Below are 27696 nucleotides of genomic sequence, written 5' to 3'. Positions count from 1 at the left end.
TGGACTTGTTACAACATCCACAGAAGATCCAGCAAAATACCAGAAAATAATAGTGACTCAACTTTGAATTATCATCATAGCAGACATTATTGTCGAACACACTGTAGACATTACATGTCTTGTGGTTTCTCTGTTTATTGATGTTAGCCTGTTAGTCTAAATTGCCTTGGAAATTATATACTCTTAAGTATTTCTGTTTTGTGTTTTTCTTCTGATGTTCCAGTTATAGTGATGACTTGCCATCCCAGAAATGTTAATTAAATGTTAAAAGTCATTTCCTCTCCTTTCTGATCACACTATAGTGTTGCATGGTGGAAGTGACTCTCTAATGCCATCCTGTGTTCACATGAGAACATTGATTTGTTTCCAAAGACACTATACCAAGCCCTCATTTAAAGCCAATGTAGTTTCAAGCGACTCAGATTATCATTGAGATGCATGATCACGCAGAGCACAAGGTGATGAGTCTTGTAATTGTGATGCTCCATTAATGATTCTCTGGAGTATATCTAAAGTAGACTGATTTATACTAACTAACTAATTAACTTGTCCATAGCGACAGACTCAGACACTAACTCAACCATGCCAGTGGTCCCCCCCCCCCCCCTCTTTTGGGTCTGAAGCACTATCCCAAGGTCAGCAATAGCAGGAGCAGCAGAGCTGCCACTCATCTGCCAAACCCTGCAGGGAAGAGTATTTCCATCTCAAGCTCCTACCCCTGTGACCCAGAGACGGGAGACCACAGGGCCACAAGGATCATTCCAGACAGCAGCTGTGCATCATGACAATGAATGTATGCCCTGCAGTGTACCATTGGCATGCAAGCTGCTCATCGATTTAAACTGAGGGGTTTCACTTAGTTCAGAGGGATGATGATGTTTAAATCTGAATTTATAGCTTAATGACAGTGGAACAAGGGGATGTTGTGTGTTTACAAGCCTGAGTGGGGTTCATGCTTAAGAAAGGCTCTTTACTGCTGTTTTTTCAAAATATGAATATAAATGTGTTGATTTCATAGTGTTAAACAATAGCCGTATTGTTTACTTTGTATATGCCTATTATTTAGCTCTTCTGTCAGTAGTAGGTGTCTTCAAGCTATGTTGCTTAATATCCAGTGTTTTTCACAATAATACAATAAGGTTCAATTAAAGGAAGTAACATCATGGATTGTATGCAACGATACATCTACCAAGAGTGATTTTTGTAGTTTCACAGTAAATAAATGTCGCCCTCTCCTGGCTGTAAAGCATGATTACATCAACAATAAACGTCTCTTCAAGGGCAACGCAAAGATCCGCCTACTGCCACTTGATTGGTTTAGGTCACAATTCTCGCAAGCTCATTGGATACGCGGACATCAATTAAATGACGAATAGGGAAATGTAAGGGAGGAAAACGGTACTGGTGAGAAACGTGGGTTTACTCTTGTATATTTTCTACTTTGTGTCCTCATTGTATTCTGTATGCGGTTTGTTTTCAGTCTTTTCTCGGTTTTCAGAAACAATGTTGAAATGTTCTGTCTAAATTCACAGTCCTTTTCCCGCTAATGCTAAAGACATTATGACTACAAGCTAACGTTCGCTGCAAATGCTAACGACTGTGCCTGTTGACAGTGTCACAGCTCAGTTAAATGACTTAAATATGAGTTTAACGTATTTATTCCAGACTGAGCGTGCTTGACTGCTTCCTGACTGGTTCATTAACCTCACTGTATTATCCAGCCAATGTTACTTATGTGCAGCAGTGATTAAATGAGGATATAATGTTCTTTACTCTAAAGTAGATTGACTGGTTCAAACACTTAAAACATAAAACATCTTTAACATGGACGTGTTTTCATATTGTGAGGTGAAAGAATAGTTATTGTAGATTTTATCTAGTTATGTTTGTCAAGTAGTTTTCTGTTATATGACCACTAGGTGGTGCAAGAGATCCCTTTATGAGACCATAACATTGATACAGTCAGCTTTCAGGATGGACATTGAAAATCGATCCCAAGAGCTGATAAAGAAGTAATTGGAATCGATAACAGTTTGCCATAATAGACAGAAATCCATAGATCAAGACTGTGCTGTTCCACAAACAATAATATTGTTGAATTTGCCAGTTAAAATAAATCCCACTCAATCACAATTGTAAAAGCACAAGCCAAAATAACAAAATACCTTGAACACATAGCCATTCACTTCAATTCAAAAGGTCACCCCTGACTTAACTTCATATCAACTTTGGAATACTATTACTGGGAGGTTATTATGACCCGTGTGACCTCAGTACATTACCATGTGTTGCCCTTTTCAGTATTTTTAGACATTTATGCCTCCCAGCCTCTGAATCACTGTGCTACTGAGGAAACTGATCAATCATAGTTTCTCTTACCTTGTGTGTGTGTGTGTGTGTGTATGTGTGTGTGTGTGTAGGTGTGTGAGTTTCACAGTTTGAACCATGACTGCCTCAAGGAAACTGGCGTCCTTCCGCCTGCCTCCCATGCCTACTGTAGGTGAGCTGATAAAGCTGTACAACCTGCGAGCTGAGAAACAGCTGTCCCAGAACTTTTTGTTGGACATGAAGCTCACAGGTCAGTTTTACGGCTCAACTCTTTTCTTTCTCTTCCTCCTGCTCTATCTGCATTGCACCAATACCTGCTACCTCCTATTCTTTGTTACTGTGTCTACACTGACTGAGGACACCATAGTGTGTTTTTCCAGTTCACTTGATTGCACAGCTCCACATAGCCTTGTTTCTAGGCATTGAAACCGACAGGCTTCTCTGTATGGGTAAGGTTGGGTAGATCTCCTGCTAATGTGAATGGACCGAGTCAATTGTTTGCAGCCCTTGCGGTGCTCCTGCCTTAATATAATTATCAGTGATGCAGTGCAGGTCTGATGTGCTCTCTTGTCCTTGGACAAGGTGACTGTTAGATTAATGCATCTCATCTTTATCACACAGAGGCAGACAGGTAGTGCTACATCACACACTATTAATCTCAATTTAGAAACCCAAGACTCTGATGAAGAGTATGGTGTAATATGATGCATGAGTTCAACTAAGTTAGTATATAATTCACTGATTGTATACTTTTGTTGTATAAAAATATCAGTGAAAAACATCCCCATCTTTGCAGACAAAATAGTGCGTCAGGCGGGCAGTTTGAGGGATGCCCATGTGTGTGAGGTGGGTCCTGGGCCAGGGGGCTTGACCCGCTCCATCCTGAATGGCGGTGCGACAGACGTGATTGTGGTGGAGAAGGATACACGCTTCATTCCTGGGCTAAAGGTAAACTGAGCAGCCACATTGAGGTTGGCTAAATAACAATGTACAAGGTTCTCAAGGTCATTGGGCCATTCAGGAGAAAAAGATAAAACACCTCCACCTGTCAGTTGAATGAGACCAGTTCATCTATTTTTAACTGCAGTATCATTAGCTACCTGGAGAGTGACTGATGACTACGTAGTTTTTCTGAATGCTCGTTTATTTTTCTAATTTAATGTTGTATCACCTCTTTTTCTACAGCTTTTGTCTGAGGCAGCACCAGGCAGGTTGAGGATTGTCCATGGTGACATACTTACTTACAGAATGGACAGAGGATTCCCAGTAAATATCTCTAAGCCATGGGGGGAAGGTGAGAAGATGTAATTATACAAGCTGTTACGATGGTTAGAGTGTAGTAAATCCATGGAACTAAATTGTGTGTATTGTGTATAAATATGTGTTTTTACAGATCCACCAAACCTTCACATCATAGGGAACCTACCATTCAGCGTCTCAACCCCCCTCATCATCAAGTGGCTGGAGAACATGGCCAACAGAACAGGACCCTTCCTCTACGGACGCACCCGACTCACGCTCACTTTTCAGAAAGAGGTTGCAGAGGTATGTAAACACTGTTACATAGTGTTAGTCTTCAGGATGTGTATCTGTCAGGATGCAGCACTCTCAACCAGGAACCAAGAATACAAGCAGGAAAACCTGCCTGAATTAAGTTTCAGTTGAGTTAAAATAACTGTGAAAGTTGAACAAATCCTCAATACCCTTTTGCATTTTAAGCATGAAGTCTACTCATGGTTTCACATTGCTCTTGTTCAATGCAGTCACAAATGTATGAAAATATTGTGTAATGAATGACTAATTTTGTTAAGATTAAATATTGATTTCTTGATCCATTATTAATGACAACATGAAACTAAAATAAATAAAACTGGAATATTTTTTACATATAGCCCAGGCAGTTCATTCAGAGCAGGATCTAATGATGGTTGCTTTATTATTAACATTTTTTAATGAGGATATATTCATATTAGAATACATCTAAACACTCATTTTGTTTCAGTTTGGTGCCTTATCTAATACATTTACTTTACTAGACATGTTTGGATAATACCAAAAGCAACATTATGTGACCTCAACAAGTTACCTTGTCTTTCTGAATATGTATTAGTGAGTACTAATTTGTGGTAGTTGTGCTCTCCATCCAGAGGTTGACAGCCAGCACAGGGAGCAAACAGAGGAGCCGCCTGTCCATCATGGCTCAGTATCTCTGCACAGTCCGCAACTGTTTCACCATCCCTGGACGGGCCTTTGTCCCCAAACCAGAGGTAAGAGTTAACTTTGATCATTTCCATCATCATGGAAATAATAAAAAGCAATTAGTCAGTGTGTTAAAGCTTAATAAAGCAATGTTGGCACAGGGATTTTGATGTTTTTGTTTGTGTTAGCAAAGGATAGTTTCATATTTTGTTCCTGTGACAGTTTAATTAACCAGATAATCTGGGGTTCAGTTCAGCATGTGCTGGACTGCTCGAATTGAATTTTCTGCTGGCTTTTGGAGTGCACTGGCAAGAACTATATTATTATGGTCTATTCCAAATCATCTTCCTCTTCCTTTTCCTCTTGTTTACCTACACATAAAAATACACACTCCTGCACCCCCTGGGGGTTTGTTGAAATAGGATTTCAACTTTCAGAACACATTTAGTGAAATCATGAAATGTTAAGAAAGTTTCATGTTGATTTCAATCTTTAATACCAGTGTGGGCAGTCAGGACACCACTGGCAGATGGACACATTACTATTTCACAGTTTTTACCATAGGACAGCAGCAGTACCTCGACCTCCTCACATCTCCTAATCTCTGCTCCTCATCTGGTCCCATGTTCCCCTCACAGTCCCTCATCCTGTCACCATCACTCATCCCTCCCTCACTGTCTTTGCTTCAAGGCTTCATTAAGGCTGTGTTGAATCAGTGTTGTCTCTGTTCTGTCTTTGGACCCTTTCTAGGTTGTAATGATGCCTGGTGGGTATTTGAGATGTAGCACCATCACACTGCGCCTTGTAATGAGGGCCTAGTTCTTTTTTAGGCCCAATTTCTCTCCCCGTGTCTTTCAGCCCGTGTGCGTGTATCAGTGGCGAAAGAAAAACGTTCACTCTTACATAACATGAGAATGCAAGGGGTTTTTTTTATTTTCAGGGTGAGGATTTATAGTAGGACTAGGGGGCGCATTAAAAAATAAAAGTACTGCTGCAAAATTTGAAATGTCAGCGCTGGTTCGTAGACCGCTCCACTGAGATATATTTTGAGATTACGGTAACACAAGTCTTTTGAAAGACTCAGGAGCTCCCTTACATCCCTGTACAAATGAAACCATGTTTTTCTTTTCCTGAATTAAAGGATAGGTGTTAGGTTGATGTCGGAGATGGACTGTTGGTCCCTTGAAGATGTCGTGGCTCTTTAGGAGACCCACTATAGGTAAATATTTAATCTCCTATGAGGAGAAAAATGCAGCAGAGTGAATGGGACCAGTGCTGATTGTTCATTCTCTTAGAAGAGATGGTTCCCAATGATTATTTCATCACACTCAGCTGTCTTTCTGTGCATTTTTTTTTCTCCCTTGAGTGTCTTATTTTTGTGTGTATGTCAAACCGTAGCTTAATGGATTTCGGCGTGTTTGCCCTGCTGTAAATGTGCACAGATGTGTGCATGCGAGTGTGTTATCATGAATGTGGTATGTATAAATGTGAACAGAGAGGACTTCACAATGCATGCACATACATGCACTGCAGATGAATCAGCACCTCCCACATGCCCACAAAGGCCATCTATCCCCACTAAATGTTTTAATGGGCACTTGGTTGAATTGATATCATTAAGAGAGATGATGGCTGTTTGATGAGCAGGCTTCTTGCTGCTGGTGTCCTATAAAAGATCAGAGAGCACAGACACTATATTAATGCCATCATGCTCTCTGCATTGTGCATGCCCCCTTTTTACCAGTATGTCATGTAGTATAATTCATAAAAAGCTCTATGGCTCTGAATTGTTTACTGCTGCATGCAAGGGTAATTACGCAGAATTGCATGAACAATAAAAATGTCCTGTCTGATTTACAGGACAACAACAAAGATGGCAGGAGCAGAGTATTGAGGTTGTGACATACAGGAATATAGACTTCTGGCTAAAAGCAGTCGTTTGTCTGTAAACTTGACCTATATATTGGTGAGAGAGGCAAAATGAGTAACTGTGTTTGTGTGTGTGTGTGTGCGCGCTTTTTCAGCAGGTGTGTGTGACTGTGCCATAACTATAGCCAATAAATCAGCTCAGTGGTCTAATTGTTGGTATTATCCTGTTCCCTCTGAAGCTTTGGGATCACTGATTGTGTTAATGAAAAGGGATTGTTTAAAATGAAGCACAACCGGGATTTCTCATTGTCTGCTCCTGGCATGTCTTTGTCATGTCTGAACCTGAGGCTCTTTGTTTTGCTGCGAGTGACTGAGATGTGTCTATCCTGGAAGACCTCAGCTCAATCATATATTGATAAGATATTTCTGTAATTATGAATATTTTACGTGGAAAAAATGGTACTAGTTGGTCAGCCGCTTTTAGGAACCCTTTCCACTTGTGCATGCACACACACACACACACACACACATATATATATCAGATCACGGTCACTTGTGGGGACATTACATAGACTTACATTCATTTTCTAGAGACTTATCCTTACCCATAACCACTGCTTGCCTAACCCTAACCTTAACCACTGGCCTTTTGGGGACACGGCTTTTGTCCCCAATTGGACAAGCCGTCCCCAATTAACTGGTCCTAGGTCTGAAATTTGTCCCCAAAAGTAGCCTACGATAGACCACACACACACACACACACACACACAAACTCACCGCCAATGGCAATTCTCATACAACCACAAAATATGCAGCAGCAGGTGCTATACTACACATATGGCAATTACTGAAGTGTTAAAAACCGTCTGAAGTGGCTTGATATTGTGTAATCAAACAAACAACGAGCCACAGAAAAAGCAATGAAATTACTGAACCTTTCCAAATAACCATGATGAGAAAATAGCATCAAATAAAGGCAGGGGAAAGGGGAAGTGAAGCGATGATTTGAACCTATAGGAGCTAACCAATGTAGGCTAATGGGATAATGCTAAAGGAAATGTTGGATCCATTTTGCATTAGCAGCTGCTGGGGCTGTTATTGACGTGGGGTGGGCAGATAGGCTCTTATCCTTGCTGTTTAATCTGCCTGTCTTGTTCTTCTCGCCCCCGGACTGCACCTCTCTTGTGTCACATTGAGTGACTGAGATTGTCCTTGAAGGTTTCTGAGAGCAGCAATTGGCTGCTTTGATGGTGTTCCCCCCCAGGCTCAGTGCGCCCTACGTCTGTCCTGCCACAGATCACACCTGCCTCCCTAGCCTTATTAGTCACACTCCTCCTGTTCATTCTCACATAGACAGACAGATTGAGTGATCTTTAAATTGCTTCTGTCATTCACAGCAAGAAATATATCTGAAAGATCTTGTTTTTAAGTAGTCATTTGAGATTATAGACAGCTTTTCTGTTGTTGCTTTAGTAATCATATGCATTTCTAATTTATATTCTGGTCAGGGGTCAAGGAGGACCATCAAGGCATCTGTGTCTTCAACACGTAGATCCAGTCATCTTCACTGCCTCTCGACATAGAAAATAGCTGATTTGCAAAGAGTAAAGAGCGTGTGTTGACTTGCACATCTCTCTTCCCCTGCCTCTCTGCTTCCTGGTAGAATGTAATTAAAATCAACTTCTGTCCGTCACAGGCAGGCCCATACATTAAGTCACGCAGTGGATGCTACATCACGAGCAACCTGCTGTCATCCTCTGGAGAGCTCCTATAGGGTTCCACATTTTGCTAACAACTGCCTTACTCAGAAAAGGGGAGGAAGGCAAAGTGGGAGATGGAGTAATGATTGCAGGCAAGTAGTAGGGAAGATATGAAATTCAGAAAAATGGATCGATAACTGTGTTCAGGTGACACAGAGAGAAAAACATTGAAACTGGACTGAAACCCCAGTTAGATAAAAGAATAGAAGCAGTTGTTTGTGGAAAAAGAAAAGACAATTATTGAGTGGAAGTGAATGGAGAGATGTATATAGGCTGGATCTGATATAGAGAACGAAACAAACACTGTGAAAAGGATGTAAACGCTGCAAAGCCCTCCTGTACACGAGCAGAGAGTGCCACAAGACAGATTCATGACAGAGATCGATCTGGAAGTAGAGTGAGGCGTACCTCCAGCAGATGGTTGTCTGGGCCCATTGTCAGCCCGCTCTGAGTAATGGCTGCATCAGCCATCACCCACCAACTAACTGAGCCTCACAAGAGGAAAGCCCTACAGATGTTCGCCTTGTACACAATCGTCTACCAAGACCACAGGCCAGATGAGCAGAGCCTAAATTAAATTTGTTAATGCTGCATTGAACATCCATTATGGCTGGCTGTTATCAGGGAGAGTTTGGACTCAGGCAGTAAAAATCCAGCAGACACATTCACCTATATGATATTTTTAAAATGTCTTTTTGGTTTTCTCTCATGCTAAGCTGTCAGCTGGCGTGTCAAGTATCAAAATAATGATGTCCTTTGAATTCAAAGGGGTGTTTTTAGTGTTGAAAGTGACCCACCTCAGTCCACTGTAATGCCGTGGCAGCCACAGTGATGGATGTCTAGGCTGTGACCCGAAGTGGCCCAGCTCTCGCCTCAAAACTAAGAGTTAGAATCTACTCAGAGGGACTGCACTGCTTTTCCACCTCCCGTCACACACTCTACAGGCACACAATTCATCCAGGCCTATTCCTATCTCGTAAACGGGGTCAAACACGGCATCAAGAGTATCGGGGAAAGTTATTTCAATGACTCGTGCGAGCACGGTAAACGCCTAAGGGCTTGGTCTCAATACATCACAGACCCAAGGTAAAGAAAGCTAAAAATACTCTCCTCCCTCTTCCTCCTTAAACAAAATGCAGAGGTTGGCAGAGTTGGCTTGTGAACATCTCCAGAGATCTACGGCTCCTCCTAACAAGAAACCGTGCCGAGGCTCGCTCAGAGTCAGCGTTCAGAGTTTAGCAAATTCAGCTCTGTTTGTTTAGTGAGCACACCAAGAGTATATGCAGATATTTTGAAGAATAATGCCGAAACTCTGGCTACACACCAAGGAAAGAAGGTCAGCTTCCAATAAGTATATCACTAGACTACAATGGGAGGCATCATTCTATAAGCTGTTAACGTTAAGGGTTGTTTGAACGCTTCAGTTTAAACTTCATGCACTGTGATTTCATGACTTCACTTCAGGCTTTTCAGAGCGACTGAAGTTGTAGGTTGGATTTTGTGTTCATTAGGTTTTGTACAGGTCCAAGCTGAAAAAAAATTCAAAGCTAATAATGTTTGTTTCAGCTAAATATTAAAAAAATTCTTTGCATATGTGAAAGTAAAAGTACTGTTGAACAGTGGCGTAGGTTTGGTTTGAACTTTTATAGGGACATTTTTTGTCAGATGGCCAAAACATTTGTGTATGTGTACTTGCTCTTTATCACTCTTTTCTCTTTCATAGGCACATTCAGTTTGCACACATAGGCACACAAGGAGCCTGACTCCTGTTTTACTGTACTGGATATTCATTTGCATTTTATTTTATTGATAGACTACTTAACTATAAATCTGAGACCAAAATTAATATGTAAAAAGAACATATGAATATTGCAAGAAAATCAATGTATAGAAAGCTGTAGGTAATATGCTGCTCTGTAACTCGCTGCTATAAGGTTTTCAAACCTCACTTGAGATTCTGTCCTGCTTTCAGTTTGTTTATTTGGGCAAAACAACTCAAGAGTTTCATGACAGACTCACATTGAAACTGATGCTCAAACTTATCTTTAAATCATCTCAGAAACTTCTATTTGCTACTGCTTCTGTAATAAAATGATGCCACACATTCACAAACAGATCAGTTGGACAAGCTGTGGCTAATTTAGCTTATAAATAATGTTCATGTCTTCATGATACATATGCAATAATAACTCTGCTCTCCTCTCATGGAAAAGGAAGAGATGGCATTAAATAGTAAATATTTCTCTTACTAATTTCAGAGATTAATGTTTGGATTGATTATAGAATATTCTTATTAGTTAAGCTCAACTGTTTGACACTTTGATTCTTTTTTGCAAATTAAGACCAGATGTCTTAATTTGCTTTTGGGAAGAATTTTCACCAACAGTAATGAAGTAATTTATTTAAACAACATGTCTGAGCAACGGTCACAAATTAGCTAACAACACTTAACGTCTGAAATTAAATTTAATATCAGATGATCTTAGTTTTGTCCAGTGAAGTCGTTTTCAATTCTGTGAAATTTGGAGCTTTTAAACTATAAACACTAACCGCTTCACTACTGCTGCTGCTTTCGGGCTGCTGCTAGTCAACAATGCGTATAGCTTGAAGCTGAGGGGTTGCCAGATCATCAGGTTGAGCAACCCCCATATCCTATTCTTTCACTCTTTCACTCACGCAGAAAACACACAAACCTTTATAATATACGAGATCTGTAAAAATATCGGGACAATCCAGCAACACCTTGATATTGGTAGGAACATTGACATCTATATTTTAGCTTGTACTTCTCTGTTATGCAATAGAATATTCTCTACCATAATCATTTCCATCAAGACTGAAAAAAACACACTCTTCAACCATTAGCCTCCCTCACCTTCAGCTCACCGAATACTCCATACCCGTGCTCAAATCTGAAATATTAAAGGGCCTCCTTTGAACTGTCAGAGTGTATTGTTTTCCTACAAACGCTCCTTTTGTCATCTCCGTAGCTTTTACTGCCTTTCTCAGCAGTTTACTGCGCAAGCCAAGGTCGTTGCTGTTATTCCCCAGCCTCATATGAGCACTGGGACCAGAGGAGAGCAGCTCCAACAAAGGAAGGTCATTCTTTCTCAGTGTTGATGACCGCATTATATCTCCAGTATGAACCTTCATGAGCATAACGGCTGTCCAAAACAACGAGCCGTGCATTAAATATGGTGACATACTAGAGCAATTTGAGCGCCCACTGTGTTTTGAGCAATGTAGTGAACGTTAATGGAGTTTTGGTGACTGATGGCATTACAGCTCCTTAACACGGTCTGATATCTGTCTCGCTCTTTTCTATCTGCCAGCCTGACTGGTGGAGTGTGGTAACGCTCTTTGTGTGAAGTCATCGCCTCATTGTCTTCCACATTTCCCGTTTTCTTTTTTTTTTGCGGTTGATCTTTGGAAAAGGTTATTTGCTGGTCATGAAGGTCAATAAAATAATCACTGAATTGGACGTGGTGGAGAAGTTCAAAGAAAAGCCTGACGCATGATTAACCCCTGCCTGGAATTGACAAGTGCTCACCTCCCCTCATCTAAGCTCACATTCCAGATCTGTCATAGCGGCAATACAGGGTGAAAGCCTTTGATGGAAAATGTAGGTTAAATACACAGAGGAGCAGATCTTATTAGCGTTTCCCCACGAGAGGAGTAGTTATTTGATCTGAACTCTTGTTGCATAACCAAGAGGAGTGGGAGAATGAGAGAGAGCCTTGAATAATCCATGTTTGTTTCAGGAAAGCATATTCTCACTCAGTTTGCGACTAGGCTCCAATCAGCTGTAATGAGAGGCCAGATTCTCTTGGAAAGTAACTATTTAATAAGCATTGCGTCTGAAGTGTATACTGTGGGCTATGGGACACAGATATTAAAGCTGAAGAACACGCTGTGCAGTATTCTTATATGAAACAGGCTCTGCTTAAGGCAAATGATATCTTCATGTAGAAAGTCGTGCAAAGGTTGATAATGCAGAGTAGAAGTTTTTGTAGTTTTCTACATCTTGGCATTTCTCTTTTTATAATAGCCTTCTTTGCAGTTTTATTTAGAGATTTTATTTGTTCGTGAAGCCAATTTGATGAAACACATTTGCATTTCAAAATGTACTCTCGCCTTCCTTTATCATTTTTGCTGTTCTATGCGTTTGCATGTGTCCGGTTTCTCAGGTTTAGTGATTCATGTTAGTGATAAAATGCAGATGTCATCTGTTTCGCCCTTAGGTGAATGTCTGTCACACACACCCGAATCAAATCAAATTTTGAACTTTATTATACAAAGAAGGAAATTCAGTGGTTTGAGATGAGAAGGAAATTACTCAGGCGTTGAACAAAAAACAAAAAGACAACAAGACTTTTTTTCATAAAAGGAACAAAATCAAAAGCAGTGACTGTATGTGTTACCTTTCTTTTGTCGTCATCGTTCATTATTTTTTATTTATTTATTTATTTAAGACAGGCAGGAAACAAAGGGAGTGAGAGATGTGTATGACATGCAACAAAGGTCCCCGGCTGGATTCAAAGCAGGGATGTTGCGGTTTTGTGGCATGCGCAGTAACCATTCGGCTACCGAGGTTCTCCATCGTTCATTATTTTTAAGTGGTTAAACGAAAAAAGACAAATGGAATCCACCAGCTGTACTTTTCTCCTCCCATATAATTGCATAATGTCAGCAGCTAGTCTTCATGTTATCATTAAATTCATGACTTTGCGTCAGATGAAGCGGAAAACTGAGATAACTCTCATTCCCTGAAACTCCCAGGGATGCTGTTTCACTCATGTATTAGCTTATACTATCATCTCAATAAGGAATAACTGGAAGGGCTCGGGTGTGGTATTTAAAGGAAGAATTCCTTTTTCAAAACCCATTTGCGCAAGGTAATGTTTTATAGATGTGTATTTTAGTTGGACTGATACTGCTGTATTCCTGGGCGCTGCGTATGAGCAGCCTGCCTGCCTACACTCAGCACAGCCTGTACTATCCAACAATCTGTACATTTGGCAGGAATATGAATGCTGTCTTCATAGTTATGGGCCACACACACATACAAGCACTCAACAGACTACAAACGGTAAGCATGTTGCTTTCACAAAATAGTTTTATTGGTAAAAAATAGAACTACTTGCACAAGCACATTGAGACAACTGTATCAGAACTTGTGAACTGTTCATCATCACAAATATGCTCTGGCAAAGTAAGAAGTGCTAAAGCATCCACAAAAATAAGCTGCAGTTATCAAAATGATAAGTCAACATCTTGGTACAGTATATGCAGGAGAGTTGTAACTCTTTAGACTTTTAGGACCTAGTCACTTTGCACTCTGGCCATTTATAAGCTTATGAAATTGCGTGCTGATGATCAAGCTGCACAGCCACAAAAAAGAGAAATCTCTAGCTTCTATTTCCCTGCTGAATTCTATCGACCATTCCCTTTTTTTTTTTTTTTTTTTCCAGAGTGCCAGTTGTGTTTTGTATTTGTACTGGTCCAAGGGAGCTTGAAATGCTCAGCCATTTGAAACAAACTGCTGTCAAATAAAGTAACACAAGCAAAGGTGCATTTGCGTAGTCTTCTTATAAAGAAGATATGGTATGAACATGGTATTGTATCTTATATTGAAACAATCCAAGGGAATCCTGATCCCTCAGTACAAACAAACACCTTAAAAGTCTAGATACTTGTGTACAGTTCTCACAGACTAACAGTGAACCGGAGTTCCTGAAACAAATATTTTTTTTATTTAGAAAATACACTCCAGTATTCCCAATGAAACACTCATGCCTAGTGAAGTCTTGCTGTGCTGTGGGAAATGAGGAATAAAGAGGATTTAAAATAACCCTTGAAAGCTGCACTGGACTGTACACAAGCATCTAGTTGACTTGAGACTTAGTCTGGCAGAACAAATCACAAATCCATAAAACATTTGCTAATGTATAATTCATGTACAAACAACGCAATAAAAAAATAAACAGAAAGAACTCCAGATAGTATTAAAACGTGTCATCATGAGACGATTTTGGCACATTCTCGAAACACATAACGTGTCAGTATTAGTTGATGACATGGCACATTCTTTACTCTGTTTATTGCATTGGTTATGGTGCCTGGGCAGTGAGTTATTGTCAGGAGGCCAGCTCTGTTGGCTATAGTCTGTGCTGGGCAAGATGGCTAGTGGGTGGGGCTAGAAACCTGGGCCTAGAGGGCTGCCAGGGCCGGAAGTGGTGCCCACAGAGATGCCCGTGGCGTCCCGGTAGCAGCCTGCAGGTGGCGAGCTGGGCTTAGCCATCTGCTCTCCCCCAGGAAGCTGTTTATGAGAGAGAAGGAGAAAAATGTGCAGTTCTACACATCACTACCAAAGGCCTGTCTCAAGCAGGAAAACAATATTCCTCCAATCCTCTTCCCTCAGAAAAGAGTAGACACACTGGAACATGACTGTGTGAAAGCGTAACAGCGCTACTGACATATGAGTAGGTGGGAGTTCTGTTTATGTGCGCCCGCTGCCGTGCGCATGTGTGCGTGCGTGTGTGTGTTGGGGCGGCCATGCTTTCAACATGCATCAGCATTCTCTTGTCAGCGATCACATCCATGTGACATGTGACACAAGCAGGACAGAGGGAGGTGGGTAAAATGAGAAGAGACTGACAGGTAGGAAAGAGAGGAACGGTGGCGTAGTCAAGTGGCTTCTATTTAAGACACCGAGACCTTCCGCAGGTGCAGACTGGTAGCATATGCGCACTGCTGATGCACTTGGAAAACAAGTCACATATGGAGAATGACTCAAACCTTTTTTAGCTGCCTGCCACAAAGCTACCCAGTCAACCATGACTCAAGAAGCTTCTCCCTCTCTCTGCTTCGGTTTTGCTTCTCTTGCCACTGCACCATTAAACATCTCTTCATGCCCGTGAAAGTAGTTGCACGGTTAAGACACCATAGCAGCTGACGGTAAAAAAAAGAACATTTTCTAAAAAAAAAAAAAAAAAAAAAAACCTCTGACCACATAACACGGATGCTGCTGCCTGTCACTAGCTAATAAAGGGGATTAGTCAGAGTAGTGTGAGCAGAGGCTGTGATTAAAGCTTCTGGAACATCAGCAAGACAAAAAGATGCCCCCCTAAACAACTTCAAATCACTGACTGACATGCACCAATCCCCAGACAATAAAGATACTTGAATGCCGAATTCTGTTTCCATGGCAGTGCGGAGGAGGGTGGCAGGAGTGAAAAGCACATGCAAAAAAAAAAAAAGCCGGCGTGTCTGAATGTTTACTGTGTACATAAAGACACACATGAGCATGTGTAAGTGTGTGTGGGGGTGTGCATGTTTGAGGGCGTGCTGGTGTTTTTGTGCCAGGAATGGGTAGATGGATTGGGATGGGTTAGCTGCTACTTACAGACAGGTTGTTTTTTTGTTGTTTTTTTTTTGGTTTAGATGAGAATATTAAAAACAGCATATCAGAGAGTCCACTCTGCTGAAGGATTGAGTCTCCTTCTATCAGTTTCTCTCCATCTCTCTCATATTTCCACCCCGCAGAGAGAGAAGCAGGCATCTGTTTGTCTGCATTTTCTGTCTCACATCCAGCCCAGCAGCCCACGTCTACTCCTCCTGACAGTCCTCTTTGAACAGTTACAGCAGGGTAATGTTTCTACAGCTTTTCAGGCACAGGCATATTGTGTGGCTATGTCTCAGTCTTCTACCAGGCATTCCGCTGTATTAATACACAGACAGGCTCCACACAGCATGCTTTAGAGGCAAAATATCAACGTCATTCTAGTAGCTAACAAAAATATGACCATTTATCTCAATCAGTTCCACATAGCATTCTAGTGGATAAGTATACGAAAAACTACAATGGCTTGCTATGGGGGGGGTAGGGTTTCCACCTACTGCTTTCAGGCATTATATTGCCTATTTTGTCAAATGGGAGGGTTCCAAACGATTGTAAATAGCAGCTAAATGATTGCTTTTTTCTTTTAATTCAAACCTTTGGCGAGGAAAAAAATCTACACGGAAGGCTTCCTTATTTGCTTAATCCATTCCCCAGGGAACTCTTTCTCTGATTTACTGATGAAGGATGTCTGCATTTGGTTAGCGGCTTCCTTCGATTCTGCAGCACCTTATCCTGGCTCCTTACACATTCACACTGTTTGTTCCAAGGCGCTGCTTCGGGAATACCTCCACTGCTTGTGCTTGCAGAAAAGAAAAAAAAGAGAGAGGAGCAAAGATACAAGAGAAGGGAAAAAAATGAATTCAAAGTTGTTGCCCTCCTCTCTCATTTTTTCTCCACCTCCATCTGGAGTAGAGCCTTGTGTCTAGCATAAGCCGTGATGGTTTCCCCCCAGGCTCCTCTCCCTTAAGCTGAAGCGTACACAGCGCTGCTTTATTACACATAGTCCTGCAGGCTGTAGCCAGTCTTATTGTCTAATGGGGAGAGAGAGCAGTACTGGTGCTGGAGCTCCTGCTGCTGGAGCAGCTGTTGCTGCTGCTGCTGTAGCAGCAATTTGTCGGGAGGAGGGAGCAGGACCAGGTCCTGGGGGCCATGCCTCTTCCCCGAGCAGGACATGCAGAAGATGGACCCCCCCATTAAGAGGAATCCTGCCGAAACAAAGGCCACGTACACAGCACCCCCAGGCTCAAACTTATTGCTCTCTGGCACACTGGAGTCCAGGAAGTTGGTGATGACCTCGTTGGTAAACCAGGAAGCAGGCACCAGACACAGAAAGCCTGCAGCGACAAAGCAGCCGCCACTGGCAATTGCAGCATGCCGTTTGGAGCGCCGTCCACCTCCCCAACGTGTGCATTTGAGTCCCAGGGATGCAAGGCAGAGGCCCATGGCAGCCAGTACGCAGCACAGCACCATGGTGGTGCGGGCAGTCTGCAAATACGCAGGTAGTGAAAGCACAGAATATTTAAGTGTGCAACTGAACATCCCTGTACTGTACCATGTGCAGTCCATCCACAGTCCCTGCATCTGGGAGATCGCTGTGATGATGTTGGAGCCCACATCTGCGCTGACCTTCCAGTTGGGCAGCAGAGTGGCCACCATGGCACCCATGATGCCCAACAGTGCCAGGACAAATCCAAATATCTGCATGCCCGTGGATGCCATGCTCCTTTACAAGATGATGCTGCCGCTGCCGCCTCAGCCCTTGTCCTCGCCAGGCAGCATTCACCCAGCACCAGCCAGGCTCGTCGACCCCACTGCCCAGCCGCCTCTCTCCCCTCCCTTGGTAGTTTACCAGCTGTCAGTCAAATCCTCAGTTCCTCAGCTCTTCAGCTGCGGCTCCACCGGACTGGAGGAGAGAGATGAAAATGAGAAATTGAATTGAGTGGGTCCCCTAGCACTCCCTCCTTCTTTCTCCCCTCATTCACCTCACACACAAGCACAGACTTTTCTGGCTGGAAACAAAGGACAGCATGAGACGAATAAAGGGGGGGGCTGGCTCTGGCTGACTATAGGTAAGCAAAACACTGGGAGTTGTTGTGCATGTGTGCTGCCTTCTCCTTTGCCTTAGCGGAGCCCCATAGAGCTGTTATTGGAGAGGGAGAAATGAGTTTGTGGTATTTGCAATACTCAATAGCTATGTGGACTTAAAGCTGCAGTGCCCTCACCCCACTCATATACTGTATTTTCTATCACTTTGGTTTCACTGCTGTTTACCTAATAATCTGAGCCCTTCTTTTTAACATTTATACAACGTTATACTCAGCTAGAATACTAGTTATAATCTAGTCAGTCACTAATATGTAACTTTCTTAATGTACAGTTCTTTTATTATCATTATGTCGGACTTCTAAGCCGGCGCATCGTGATATTTTAATCTAAATAAATCGGTCGTTCTCGCTTTAGATAAATAATATAGAGGCTCAAGCTAATTGTTTATTGTTGTTCTATGTTAAAAGAAGAACCAAAAAGCGATGTTAAAATAATCCCTTACCCCGGCTGGTGCAGAGCTGTCGGTGACGCGTCACGTTGTTCGCAGTGATTCCTGTAAACACACACAGTCACACACTGAAAGGGAAATTCAGCCCGGACCACGGATCCATTCAAGTCATCCATTTCCTTAGCAACAGTGTATGAGTGAGGACATCCCAGCTCTATAGACCACACAGGCTCGACCGGAGCCTGGGAGAAATAACCGTACTGCTCTCTCTCTCTCTCTCTCTCTCACTCTCCTTCTCTCTCTCTCTCTCTCTCTCTCTCTCTCTCTCTCCCTCGCCGGTGTGTGTGTGTGTGTGTGTGTGTGTGTGTGTGTGTGTGTGTGTGTGTGTGTGTGTGTGTGTGAGAGAGAGAGAGAGAGAGAGAGAGAGGGGAGAGAATAGCAGTGTCTGCCTCGCAACTTCAAAAACAGCTAAACCTCACTCTCCTGCTCCCTAACTGCTGCTGTACTACCGTCACCTGCTCCTTTCATGTCCACAACCAACGTTTTTTTAACCGTTAACAGTAACGGATAGTACTCTTTTCTTCATACGCGTTTCAGAAACACTTAACTATTTTACTTTAAAGCTAATCAGGCTACTTGCTGCTATCTCATCCTCATCAGTGTTTACTGTATAATGGTATTTACCTCATGAAATTCGTTTTATTCCGCCGCGAATGATCTGAATATATATTTCGTCCTTTTGTGGCCATAAAATCCAAATTAAAAAACGCTTTCTGATATTTCCATGAAGGTGAAGCTAATTTCGTTTCACATGAGTCATTTCAGATGATAAACTACTCAGTGCAATGAAAATAACGTGGGGAAAAAAATCATCAGAAACTTCTCTTATCTTTCCAACAAAAACGTCTGAGCTCCTCGAAATAATCCACAGAGATTTACCAGTGAACCGTTTTTATTGGAACTACTTTCCACCAAAGAAATAGTCCCTTCAACAGTTGCTTTATTCAGGGGAATAATCTGTATTTATCCGGAAAATTTGCCTTTTGAGAAAACAACATGGAAATACAAGAATATTTATGATGAAGTTCTGCAGGAATTTACTGCTCAACTGATAAGGTGCCTCTTGAGAGAAATACTGTTTGTCTCTTTATTCTGGATGGAGAAAACTCTTCCTGCTGTATAATTTAAACGAACTAACAAATTGAAATTGAATCCATCCCATTTTTTTTCATTGAGCTGCTCTGTAATCGTAATGCAATACCGCTGCTGTTAAAAGATAAGAAACTGCAACGATGCAATATCTAGATAAGATTTCCAAACATAGCCCCGCTACACAACTGGGAGCTGTAATCTAATTAAGACAGAATAAAAACCTGCTATCATTATGACCAGATGAGCTGGTCAGACTTGTGTCTCACGAAGCTTTGTTTGGTTATGTTATGGTCTGGAGGCCAGAGGAGCATGTGTACCCCACCATGTCAAAAACTGACCCTCCCCTAGGCATCATCTTCATCAGGCGTCAGTCAGCAGGAGGCTAAAACTCACAGCTGCTACCCTGTCTTTCCTCTGCTTTCTGTAGAGGACATACAACAGGAGAGGGAGTGGCTAGGACGGCCTTGATTCATGAATGACAAAGAGGACAAAATGAGAGAAAGGGGGGGGGGGGATCAGTCAGGACTAATAGACCTGATACCCTTGGAAACGCAGATGTGTGTTGCTATTATTTTGCTGCATGGGCAAATCAGCAAAAACAGTCAGCTGTGGGAAATTATTTTGCCATCCCCCCCCAACTACAGTAAAACAACCAGGCATTGACCACAGTGATGTGCAGCCATTACTTGTAGAAAGGTTGGTAGCAATTGATTTGTTTAGCTATTGATCTGTTTGTTTAATATGGCCCAATGTTCTCTCCAGCCCCATTGTTTTTCCCATAAACTACCCCTAAGAGACCCTTTCTTAGAATGAGATCTGGCCGGCATGCAGGGACGGTGCACACTATATTACCTCCAGTGTGATGTTGGTGTCGAGCGTCAACGCTACATTCTCCGGGCTCCTTGTGGGGATACCACTGCAGCAGGAAGAGAATTTTTTTTTTATTCTGCAGACACACTACAGTATGGCGTGTGTGACCTGTCTCCTCGTAACCGATGAGATCCCTAAGTGCTGATGCTGGTGTTGTTCTGTGGGGGGAAAAAGATAAATAAATAAATAGATCATAGAGGGGGATGGATGAAAGGAGAGAAAAAGATGGAAGGAGAGAAGAGCAAAATGTAGTTAACATACACCGGGTGAGTGCAAATGTGTGACGTTGTGATGTGTGAAGATATTGCGGGCTATTATAAGCATGGTCCCCTTTATTTTATCACCTCACAGCAGAGCTCTCTAGCCTTTCTGCAGCATAGCTCTGAGGCACAGCCGGACCAGCCACGCTCCTTTTTGCCCACATGATGGGCTTTTATCGTTCAATTTGCATTTTCCTCTTTTATGTCCTCCCTTGCGTAATTGGTTTTCGTGCTCATCGTCCTGCAAAGGCAGTTTGTTCACAGTGGAGACATGCAAGTGTGATAGCTGTGATGTCGCTGTCAATGCAATCTTGTTGTGTCGCAGGGCCTGGGTCCAGTTTCACCGTACATAATATGTGTAAATCTGTCTAAGGCAAAAGACTTTTGACATGTTGTGAATTTATCGACATTGCCTGGGATAACGAGTCTGTTATGTTAACTTTGTTAAGCCTGAACTCCCAAGTACACAATGTGGAGTGGCATTTAGTGAGTTTTTAAATATCTCACCAAAACTATTTTCCCATGTTGTCCTTATCTGCTGTTCTGCTGGTTTTAATTCCACATTTCTGAGCAAAGTTTGAGATTTTCTATGACGAAAGCATCTCTCCAAGGAGCTGATCCTGTCAAAGAATAGGGCAGCGGTCTTGGTTGTCTTGTGTTTGTGCCCTGGGCGATCCCATGGAAAGTACACTGGGCTGCCTGCACAGGAAGCCAAAGCCCTTCCTCCCAAACCCCTCGAGCAACTTCAGCTTAGTATATTCAGCGGCATTGACTGCTGCCTTCTCCTCCTTGAGAGGCTGTCTCCCTCCACTGATGTAATGGAGGTTGTCTTCTCAAGGTATTGTCATGATTAATGCAGTTCTTCCCCTTTGGTTGCAGGATCTCTGCGAGCTTTTCTCTCTTGTTTTCCCGAGCTGTATATAGCTTTCATCCATCCCCCTGCTTTTTCTCAGAACCTGCCATTATGTAAGCACAAGTGTTGGTGGTTCAGGTAGCGCAGTGGCTGGTGCCCCAGGGCCCCTGCCATCTCATCTTGGTTACGCTTAGAGGGACATGACAAATTACTGCTCACACGCCATTGGGCAAGAACTCACTAAGAAAGAGACATTGGAGGAGGGAATGGGAAAGGGGAGCTGGAGAACCACAGGGCAAAGCTGGAGTAATAGAGTTCCCTACTGAGCTTTGGGAAGGTCAAACACATGAAATATCGTAATGCATAAGTGTGTTAATATGGATGTGTGACTATTGTGTTCAAGTGGGTCAGAAAAGGTCTCGAGTTGCGGACGAAAGCAGACATGTGACTTTTAGATAGAGATCTTTTATATTTTGCCCTTTTCAAACACTACCAGGGGAATTGTCAGTGTAAGGCTGCCTTTTTGCAATATATGGAAATGCAAGGTGTCAGGGTTGGTTTATTTGGTTTATCAGATTATTTAGTATACCATATGCAAGGGTGAGAACTAGGTTCAAAGTCTGTGTAAATGTTTGAAGTCTTTGTTTTCAGAACCTCTGATCAAATTAGGCGGATTTCAGAGTCAGAGCTAGAGGAATTTCCATGAGCTATAGATCGTTACATAACAATCTAATTTGGAGGCCAAATCAGTGGTAATGATTCACTTATTTTTCCTGCTCTATGCGATGGTTTGCACAAGCCTACAAGAAATGATTACATTCAGACCATCTCCAGACTCTGTCTGCCCCATATGTATGATCCCCACCTCCACCCTTGTAAAGAAAGAGGGGGGGGGGGGGGGGTAAGGGATAGGAGTCTCAATGAGGGAGAGATGAAGGTTGTCAGATAGGGTCAATATAAGTCAGTCTGCAACCCCAGTTGAGGATCTCCCAGCATATGCAAAGTATTTTCGGGGTTTGGGGGGAGGGCTGGTGGGTAAAGGCATGTTCATAGCATCTCAGTGGAGGGCCCAGGTGACAGTGCATGATTTAAGATGGAGTTTCCTTGCATGTTGAGGTTATCAGGGGAAGGATTAATGGCAGGGAGCGGGATATATTACAGTGGTGCTACCTAGTGAAACCGTGTAGCAAGGCCATACATAAATCATAGCGGCAAAGTGACTTGGACAAGCTGATGGCTGAAATGCTGCTGCCTGTATAGTCCCAATATCGACTTTTCCCGTTGCTCCTCTCTTAAATCATGAAGTGCAGAATATAAATGGCCTAATTATTCCAGCAGAGAGTGAAATTAAAGACGTTCCTTTTTATTGCTCCTTCCCAACAGATGGTGGTCTGATCTTGCATCACCAAAGCATTGGTAGATGCATTTTGTTTTTTCCAGATTTAACATCCCAACCAGAATTCCTCCTTGCTGATGTGACGGTTAGAGGAATTGATTCTCATAATACCTGTTCCAAAGCAAGTGATGTAGCCACAGCTCCAAATGCCCTTGACACCACCTGCCACAAGGCCTTTGTATTTAAAATGCATAATCTGAACTAAAAGGGTTAGTGTATTAATAATAGACTTATCAAGAAGAAACCAAGGCCATTACTGCCTCTACCTATAAACTATGAAGTCATAATACATTGTGTCAAACATGACAAAAATCACCATTAAAATTAAACATTAGATTTACCCTAACAGCTGTACAGTACGTGCACTTACGGCGTGAACTCATAACATCCTTCCTTCCTCCATGTAATGCTGCACCCAGGAGCTTTCTCTGCACGTAGCTTACAGGGCTGTTGAGACAAACAGGCTCCACCGCCGCTGTTCTGTTAAACGCCACTGCGGCAGGAAGCTCAGCGGCAGCCAGGCATCTCCGAACTACACAGGGATCTATAGATCTGATTAGAGATAGAGCTGTGGTTTACAAGTGCCGCCAAATTCTACCACAGTTTGTTCACTGAAAAAAGGGAATCTTAAACATCTCATTAGAAATCCTTCGCGAGTCCTTGGACCACTTTAGTTTTCCTCACCTAATTATCGACGCCAGCCCCCGGCCCAGGAAAGGCAAAAGGCAGCTGTGAATGAGAGTGAGTCACACAATCCAGAAATACAGGCTTCAAGGATGCACGAGGAGCTCTGCAGGGCATGTAGTCTCAACAGGAGGGCTGTTGAGCTGAATTAGATGTCCTGTTATTTTACTTCTATGTACGTGTTTGCATGACTAAGAGGGAGAGCATGTCTGTGGGTGTGCTTAAGTGTTTTTTTTGCTTGTATGTCTTTTGGATTATAATTACAACTAATACAGCTGATGTTTCTTCCACCATTGTCAGTCTGCTCAGCCAGTCAGAGTACAGTTCTTCTCAGTGCTTCCTCACTAGGCTACTACCAACTATGGAAAGACAGACAGGTGACTGCTCTGCTCTGCTGCCCACTGTCTGGCTGTGCCATTGGTCCACACACAGTAGAGTGTACTCTTGACTTTGTGGTAGCCCCTTACGCTATAAAATTCAAGCTTAAAACTATCAAACACTTGTAACAGCTGATGGCCTTTTTTCTGCTGCAAACGCAGCGATCCAGAAATTCTGAAATTGTCTTTTAATGTAGTTCGGTTTCTTTTGATCCCAACGTGGTGTTCAGAAGATAAATAGAGTATACTATCCTTTCCATGAGCACAAGTAATTGGAGAGAGTGTGTGTGCATGTATATGTGCGAGGGAGCAAGGCTCTGCTGAGTCTGGCACGATTACTTCACCAGTGTGTCATGTCAGCTTAGGGCTGACACGGGAAGGATCGAGAGGCAGCAGCTATTGAGGTGGTACTACAGCCAAGGTTCTCACTAACACCAGCACCACCAGTCCTCCACTTCATACTACATTTACATTTTTACATTTACATTGTTGTCATTTGGCAGACACTTTTATCCAAAGCGAGGCAAGACAATCGAGGCGTTAGAAGACAGTTACTCACGAAGAGTCATGGTATAAATTTTCAAGGGTACAACTGCAAGAAGAAAGAACGCTAGAAGTTTTTTTTTTTTTTTTGAAGTAAGAAATAATTGGATTTAGACAAGTGCATGAGAAACAACAAGAAAGTAGTGCAACAATCAACAAAATGCTCAAGGCTAAAAGGTGATTTCGTACCAGGCAGTGATGGTTTCTACCAGATGAGGACTAGTTCTGCTAAGGTGACCTTCAAGCTGTCCACCTTATTAATTCCTATCTCAAAACATACTCAATGAGCTCAGTTTTACAAAGTGAAGGTATACTGAGAATAAGTTTATCCATGACTTTCTTTAATGATTGTTTTTCCACTGAAGGAGTTGAAAGCAGGTATAAGCTGTAGCACCTATGTTGGGTGAGTCTGCCTTAAAGCAGGATGTGAGCTCTGTGGCTGCCTAACGCACCCATCACTGGATCTATGTATGTTTGTGCTCCGTTGGTTTCACCCTCAGTGGAAACCGTAGAGCTGGATAGACAAAAGACAGCATGATGAAGAGAAGAATGCTACAGTGAGTCAGGCTTATAGGTATTAAGAAACTCAGTGGTGATGCAGCGACAGGAAGAGAGACAGGAAAGAAAGAGAGAGGCTCAGTTTCTATGGTCCATCGCACAGGTGTTACTGTGGCAACTGGAACCGGCTCGCCAGCCAGCCATGCTGCGTCATCTTCTTTTCTGCCTTTCCTCTTTTCTTTTATCCCACTGTGTTGATCCCTCTACCTCTTTCTCTTTGTCCATCGTTGTATCTCTCTTGCCATTTGTCACTCAACCTTTCTCTTCAGCATTTTTTCTCTACACTTTGCATTCTGCTTTCTCCTCACTCTTACCTGCTCTTCCTCGCCAGTTTTTGCCCGTCATTCCCATGAGCACACTTTATGCAATTTAGTTTTAAGGTCTGTGCTAACCCCCTGCTGTTTGGATTTCTTCATGCTGCCTGTGTGTATGTATGTGTGTGTGTAGGTGGATGTGGGAGTAGTTCACTTCACCCCTCTGGTTCAGCCCCAGATTCAGCAGCCCTTCAAGCTGGTAGAGAAAGTTGTCAGGAACATTTTCCAGTTCCGCAGGAAGCACTGCCATAAAGGAATAGAGTAAGTACTATTATACAACTTGATGTGTTGAATGTTTTACATTTTTCATTCTCTCTTGCCTGACAGCGTCGTCTTCATCTCATCATTAATTACAATGGTTTCTGATTTGTTTTTCTTTCCCTCACACTGACAAACGAAGACACAACTTTCAAGGCTTCTCTAACCAGAGTCTGAACATTGGAACATCCTCAGAGCTCTGTTAAAAACCACTAGCAACAAACCCACACACCCACGTGCATGTGCACGCTGCCCATCGCCCCCATGCCTGTTAGAGAAAACTGTATGTAGGCCCAGATAACAAAAGAACACTGGCTGTGTGAAAGAGAGCAGCAATTATGAGTCATTGAGGTGGCATAGGAAGACGAGGCAGCATATTTTATGTAACTGCAGTGGGTTGGCGGCAGCAACAACAACCTGGAGAGGAGGCACCAGTGCTGAAGCGCCTAAAAAGCATCTGTACTGCAGAGTGTGTTGAATTGGCTATTACTTACTAACATGCAGAAAGAACACCTGGGGAAAGGCTTTTTAAAGGAAAGGGCTACCTCTCTGCGTTGGATATTCTGGGGATCTGCTCAGGGTGAAAGCAAGAAAAACTAAATGAAAATTGGAAATTTAAATTACAGCTGTGTGCCTGAGTATTTCTTCTTGTGTCAGTATCTAACACCCCTTCACTGTGTAGCATGGCAGTTGAACAAATTAACAATTCATGAGCAGTTCTAGCCCTTTGTGTGATTTCAATTAACTTCACAGATTTGAAATAATTGCTGAGGGATAATTTCTTTCTGTTTGAACTTTATAATGCCATTAAACATGCATGATCATTAAGATATCAAAGCGACCTGAGTGTAGGAATCTGTACTATCATTTCTTCACTTTTTCTCTTTTTTTATTCCCCCCCAGAAAGTTGTTCCCTGAGGCGTGCCGTGTTGAGCTGACACAGGAGATGATGCAGAAGGCAGATGTGGACCCCACTCGACGCCCTACAGAACTCACTATACCCGAAATAAGGGCATTAGTGGATGCTTACGCTCATGTGTGCAACCATGAACCCAGTTTCCTCAACTATGAGTTCAGAGAGGAGCTCCGACTGAAGCACCTGGCTAGGCAAAGAAACATGCCAATGGACGCTTTTATGGACACGCCAACCGGCACACCACCAAGCCCCCAGCAACCCTGCTGAAACAAAAAGCACAGAAACCAAGAGAAGCCCACTAATAGCCTCTGCTAGCAAAGAGAGACAACAGACTGCTCTTAGCCTTGACATTTCCACCTGGCATAAGCATGCATTTTTAAAACGTTTTTCCCTGCACGCAGGGGCAATACAGTAAGGTAACTTGGTATACATGAAATCATGGGACAAAAACAAGAACCACAGAGGACATAAAGGTCCTGGATGGGTTGGATCAGCTCCAAGACTTTGTTCCAGGATAGACAGCTCAGAGTATAATCATGTGTTTTTGGAGGAATGACAAAAGCATGTTAGTAACCCACGATAGCTCTTTAAGAGTATTGCTGCATAATGCTTGGCTGAGTCCTCTCTTTATGTCCCAATTCTTACTTCAGATCCAACTCGCACCTCGTCCTGTGGGACCTGAGACACGTCAGTGTTTTCAGTGTGATTTAGAGAATGGGAACAACATGGCAGCACCAAATCCAAGCCACTTTTCCCTTCCACTGTGTATCACATAGTCACTTGGGAGACAGAGCTTAAAGGGAGGAGGAAAGTGGTGGGAATTTTTCAGTTCAAGAAAGATATATTAAAGAAGAAGGAGTGCACTGTTGAATGTTTCTATTATCATGTTTTGATCGTGAGATGTTGTAATCTTTGTTTTTGCTACCACTGTACATATTCATCTAAACACTGTTCAACTGGCAAATGAAGAAAAATATTCAAATCTCATGTCTCGTGTTTTTGTTCTATTTAAATAAGAAATATCAATTCAGGTATGTCATTATCCATATTCACTACATTTCTTGGACAGAATATGATATATACGGCATGTATGTTAAGTAAATTTGATCCTGATTGTAGCATTTAAGGTTTTATATCGATAAAAGTATACAAGTTTTTAAAAATTCATCTGTCAATACTAGAACATATTATCACCAACAGAACATTGCAGGGCTGTTTCTTGCCAGTGTGACAGATGGTATGCTAGGGTTGGCTTGCCAGAGAGAGAATTCACTCAGTTTTGATGATTGGTGGCTGTTAATCTCCAACCACATCTACAGATAGGTGAGCAGGACTGCTATTTTGGCAGCCGAGGCGGTGTGTTATAAAGACAAGTCAGTCATGCCAAGAAACATGGTGTGGTTTTGTATAACACATAAGCTTTTATTTTTGGTAGATTGTGTTGTAGATATGTAGAGATTGGT

General features: G+C 42.4%; 2 protein-coding genes across 2 annotated transcripts; one reads left to right on the top strand and one right to left on the bottom strand.

Moving 5' to 3' along the window:
* The first annotated feature begins 1316 nt into the window (after positions 1–1316).
* tfb1m (transcription factor B1, mitochondrial) lies at positions 1317–27220 on the top strand. Its single transcript, XM_044374659.1, has 8 exons — positions 1317–1413; positions 2421–2578; positions 3125–3276; positions 3514–3622; positions 3722–3873; positions 4476–4595; positions 25193–25320; positions 26221–27220. The coding sequence occupies exons 2-8, from the start codon at positions 2446–2448 to the stop codon at positions 26498–26500; spliced, it is 1074 nt and encodes a 357-aa protein (XP_044230594.1). The 5' UTR covers positions 1317–1413; positions 2421–2445; the 3' UTR covers positions 26501–27220.
* Positions 13255–22105, bottom strand: LOC122998072 (claudin-20). Its single transcript, XM_044374661.1, has 3 exons — positions 18737–22105; positions 18107–18157; positions 13255–17461 (listed from the first exon to the last, which is right to left on the bottom strand). The coding sequence occupies exon 3, from the start codon at positions 17275–17277 to the stop codon at positions 16552–16554; it is 726 nt and encodes a 241-aa protein (XP_044230596.1). The 5' UTR covers positions 17278–17461; positions 18107–18157; positions 18737–22105; the 3' UTR covers positions 13255–16551.
* Positions 27221–27696: the final 476 nt, after the last annotated feature.

The sequence above is a fragment of the Thunnus albacares genome, chromosome 15 (genome assembly GCF_914725855.1).
Source record: "Thunnus albacares chromosome 15, fThuAlb1.1, whole genome shotgun sequence".
Classification (NCBI taxonomy): Eukaryota; Metazoa; Chordata; class Actinopteri; order Scombriformes; family Scombridae; genus Thunnus; species Thunnus albacares.
Note: the sequence above shows the minus strand (reverse complement) of the source record. Positions and strands in the feature narration are given on the sequence as shown.

What these genes read in the sequence shown, in the direction of transcription:
- tfb1m (XM_044374659.1), top strand. Translation starts at nt 2,446, where the DNA reads ATGACTGCCTCAAGGAAACTGGCGTCCTTCCGCCTGCCTCCCATGCCT. An exon ending in CTCTAAGCCATGGGGGGAAG is followed by an intron (nt 3,623 to 3,721) that starts GTGAGAAGATGT and finishes GTGTTTTTACAG; the next exon opens with ATCCACCAAACCTTCACATC. An exon ending in CACTGCCATAAAGGAATAGA is followed by an intron (nt 25,321 to 26,220) that starts GTAAGTACTATT and finishes ATTCCCCCCCAG; the next exon opens with AAAGTTGTTCCCTGAGGCGT.
- LOC122998072 (XM_044374661.1), bottom strand. Translation starts at nt 17,277, where the DNA reads ATGGCATCCACGGGCATGCAGATATTTGGATTTGTCCTGGCACTGTTG.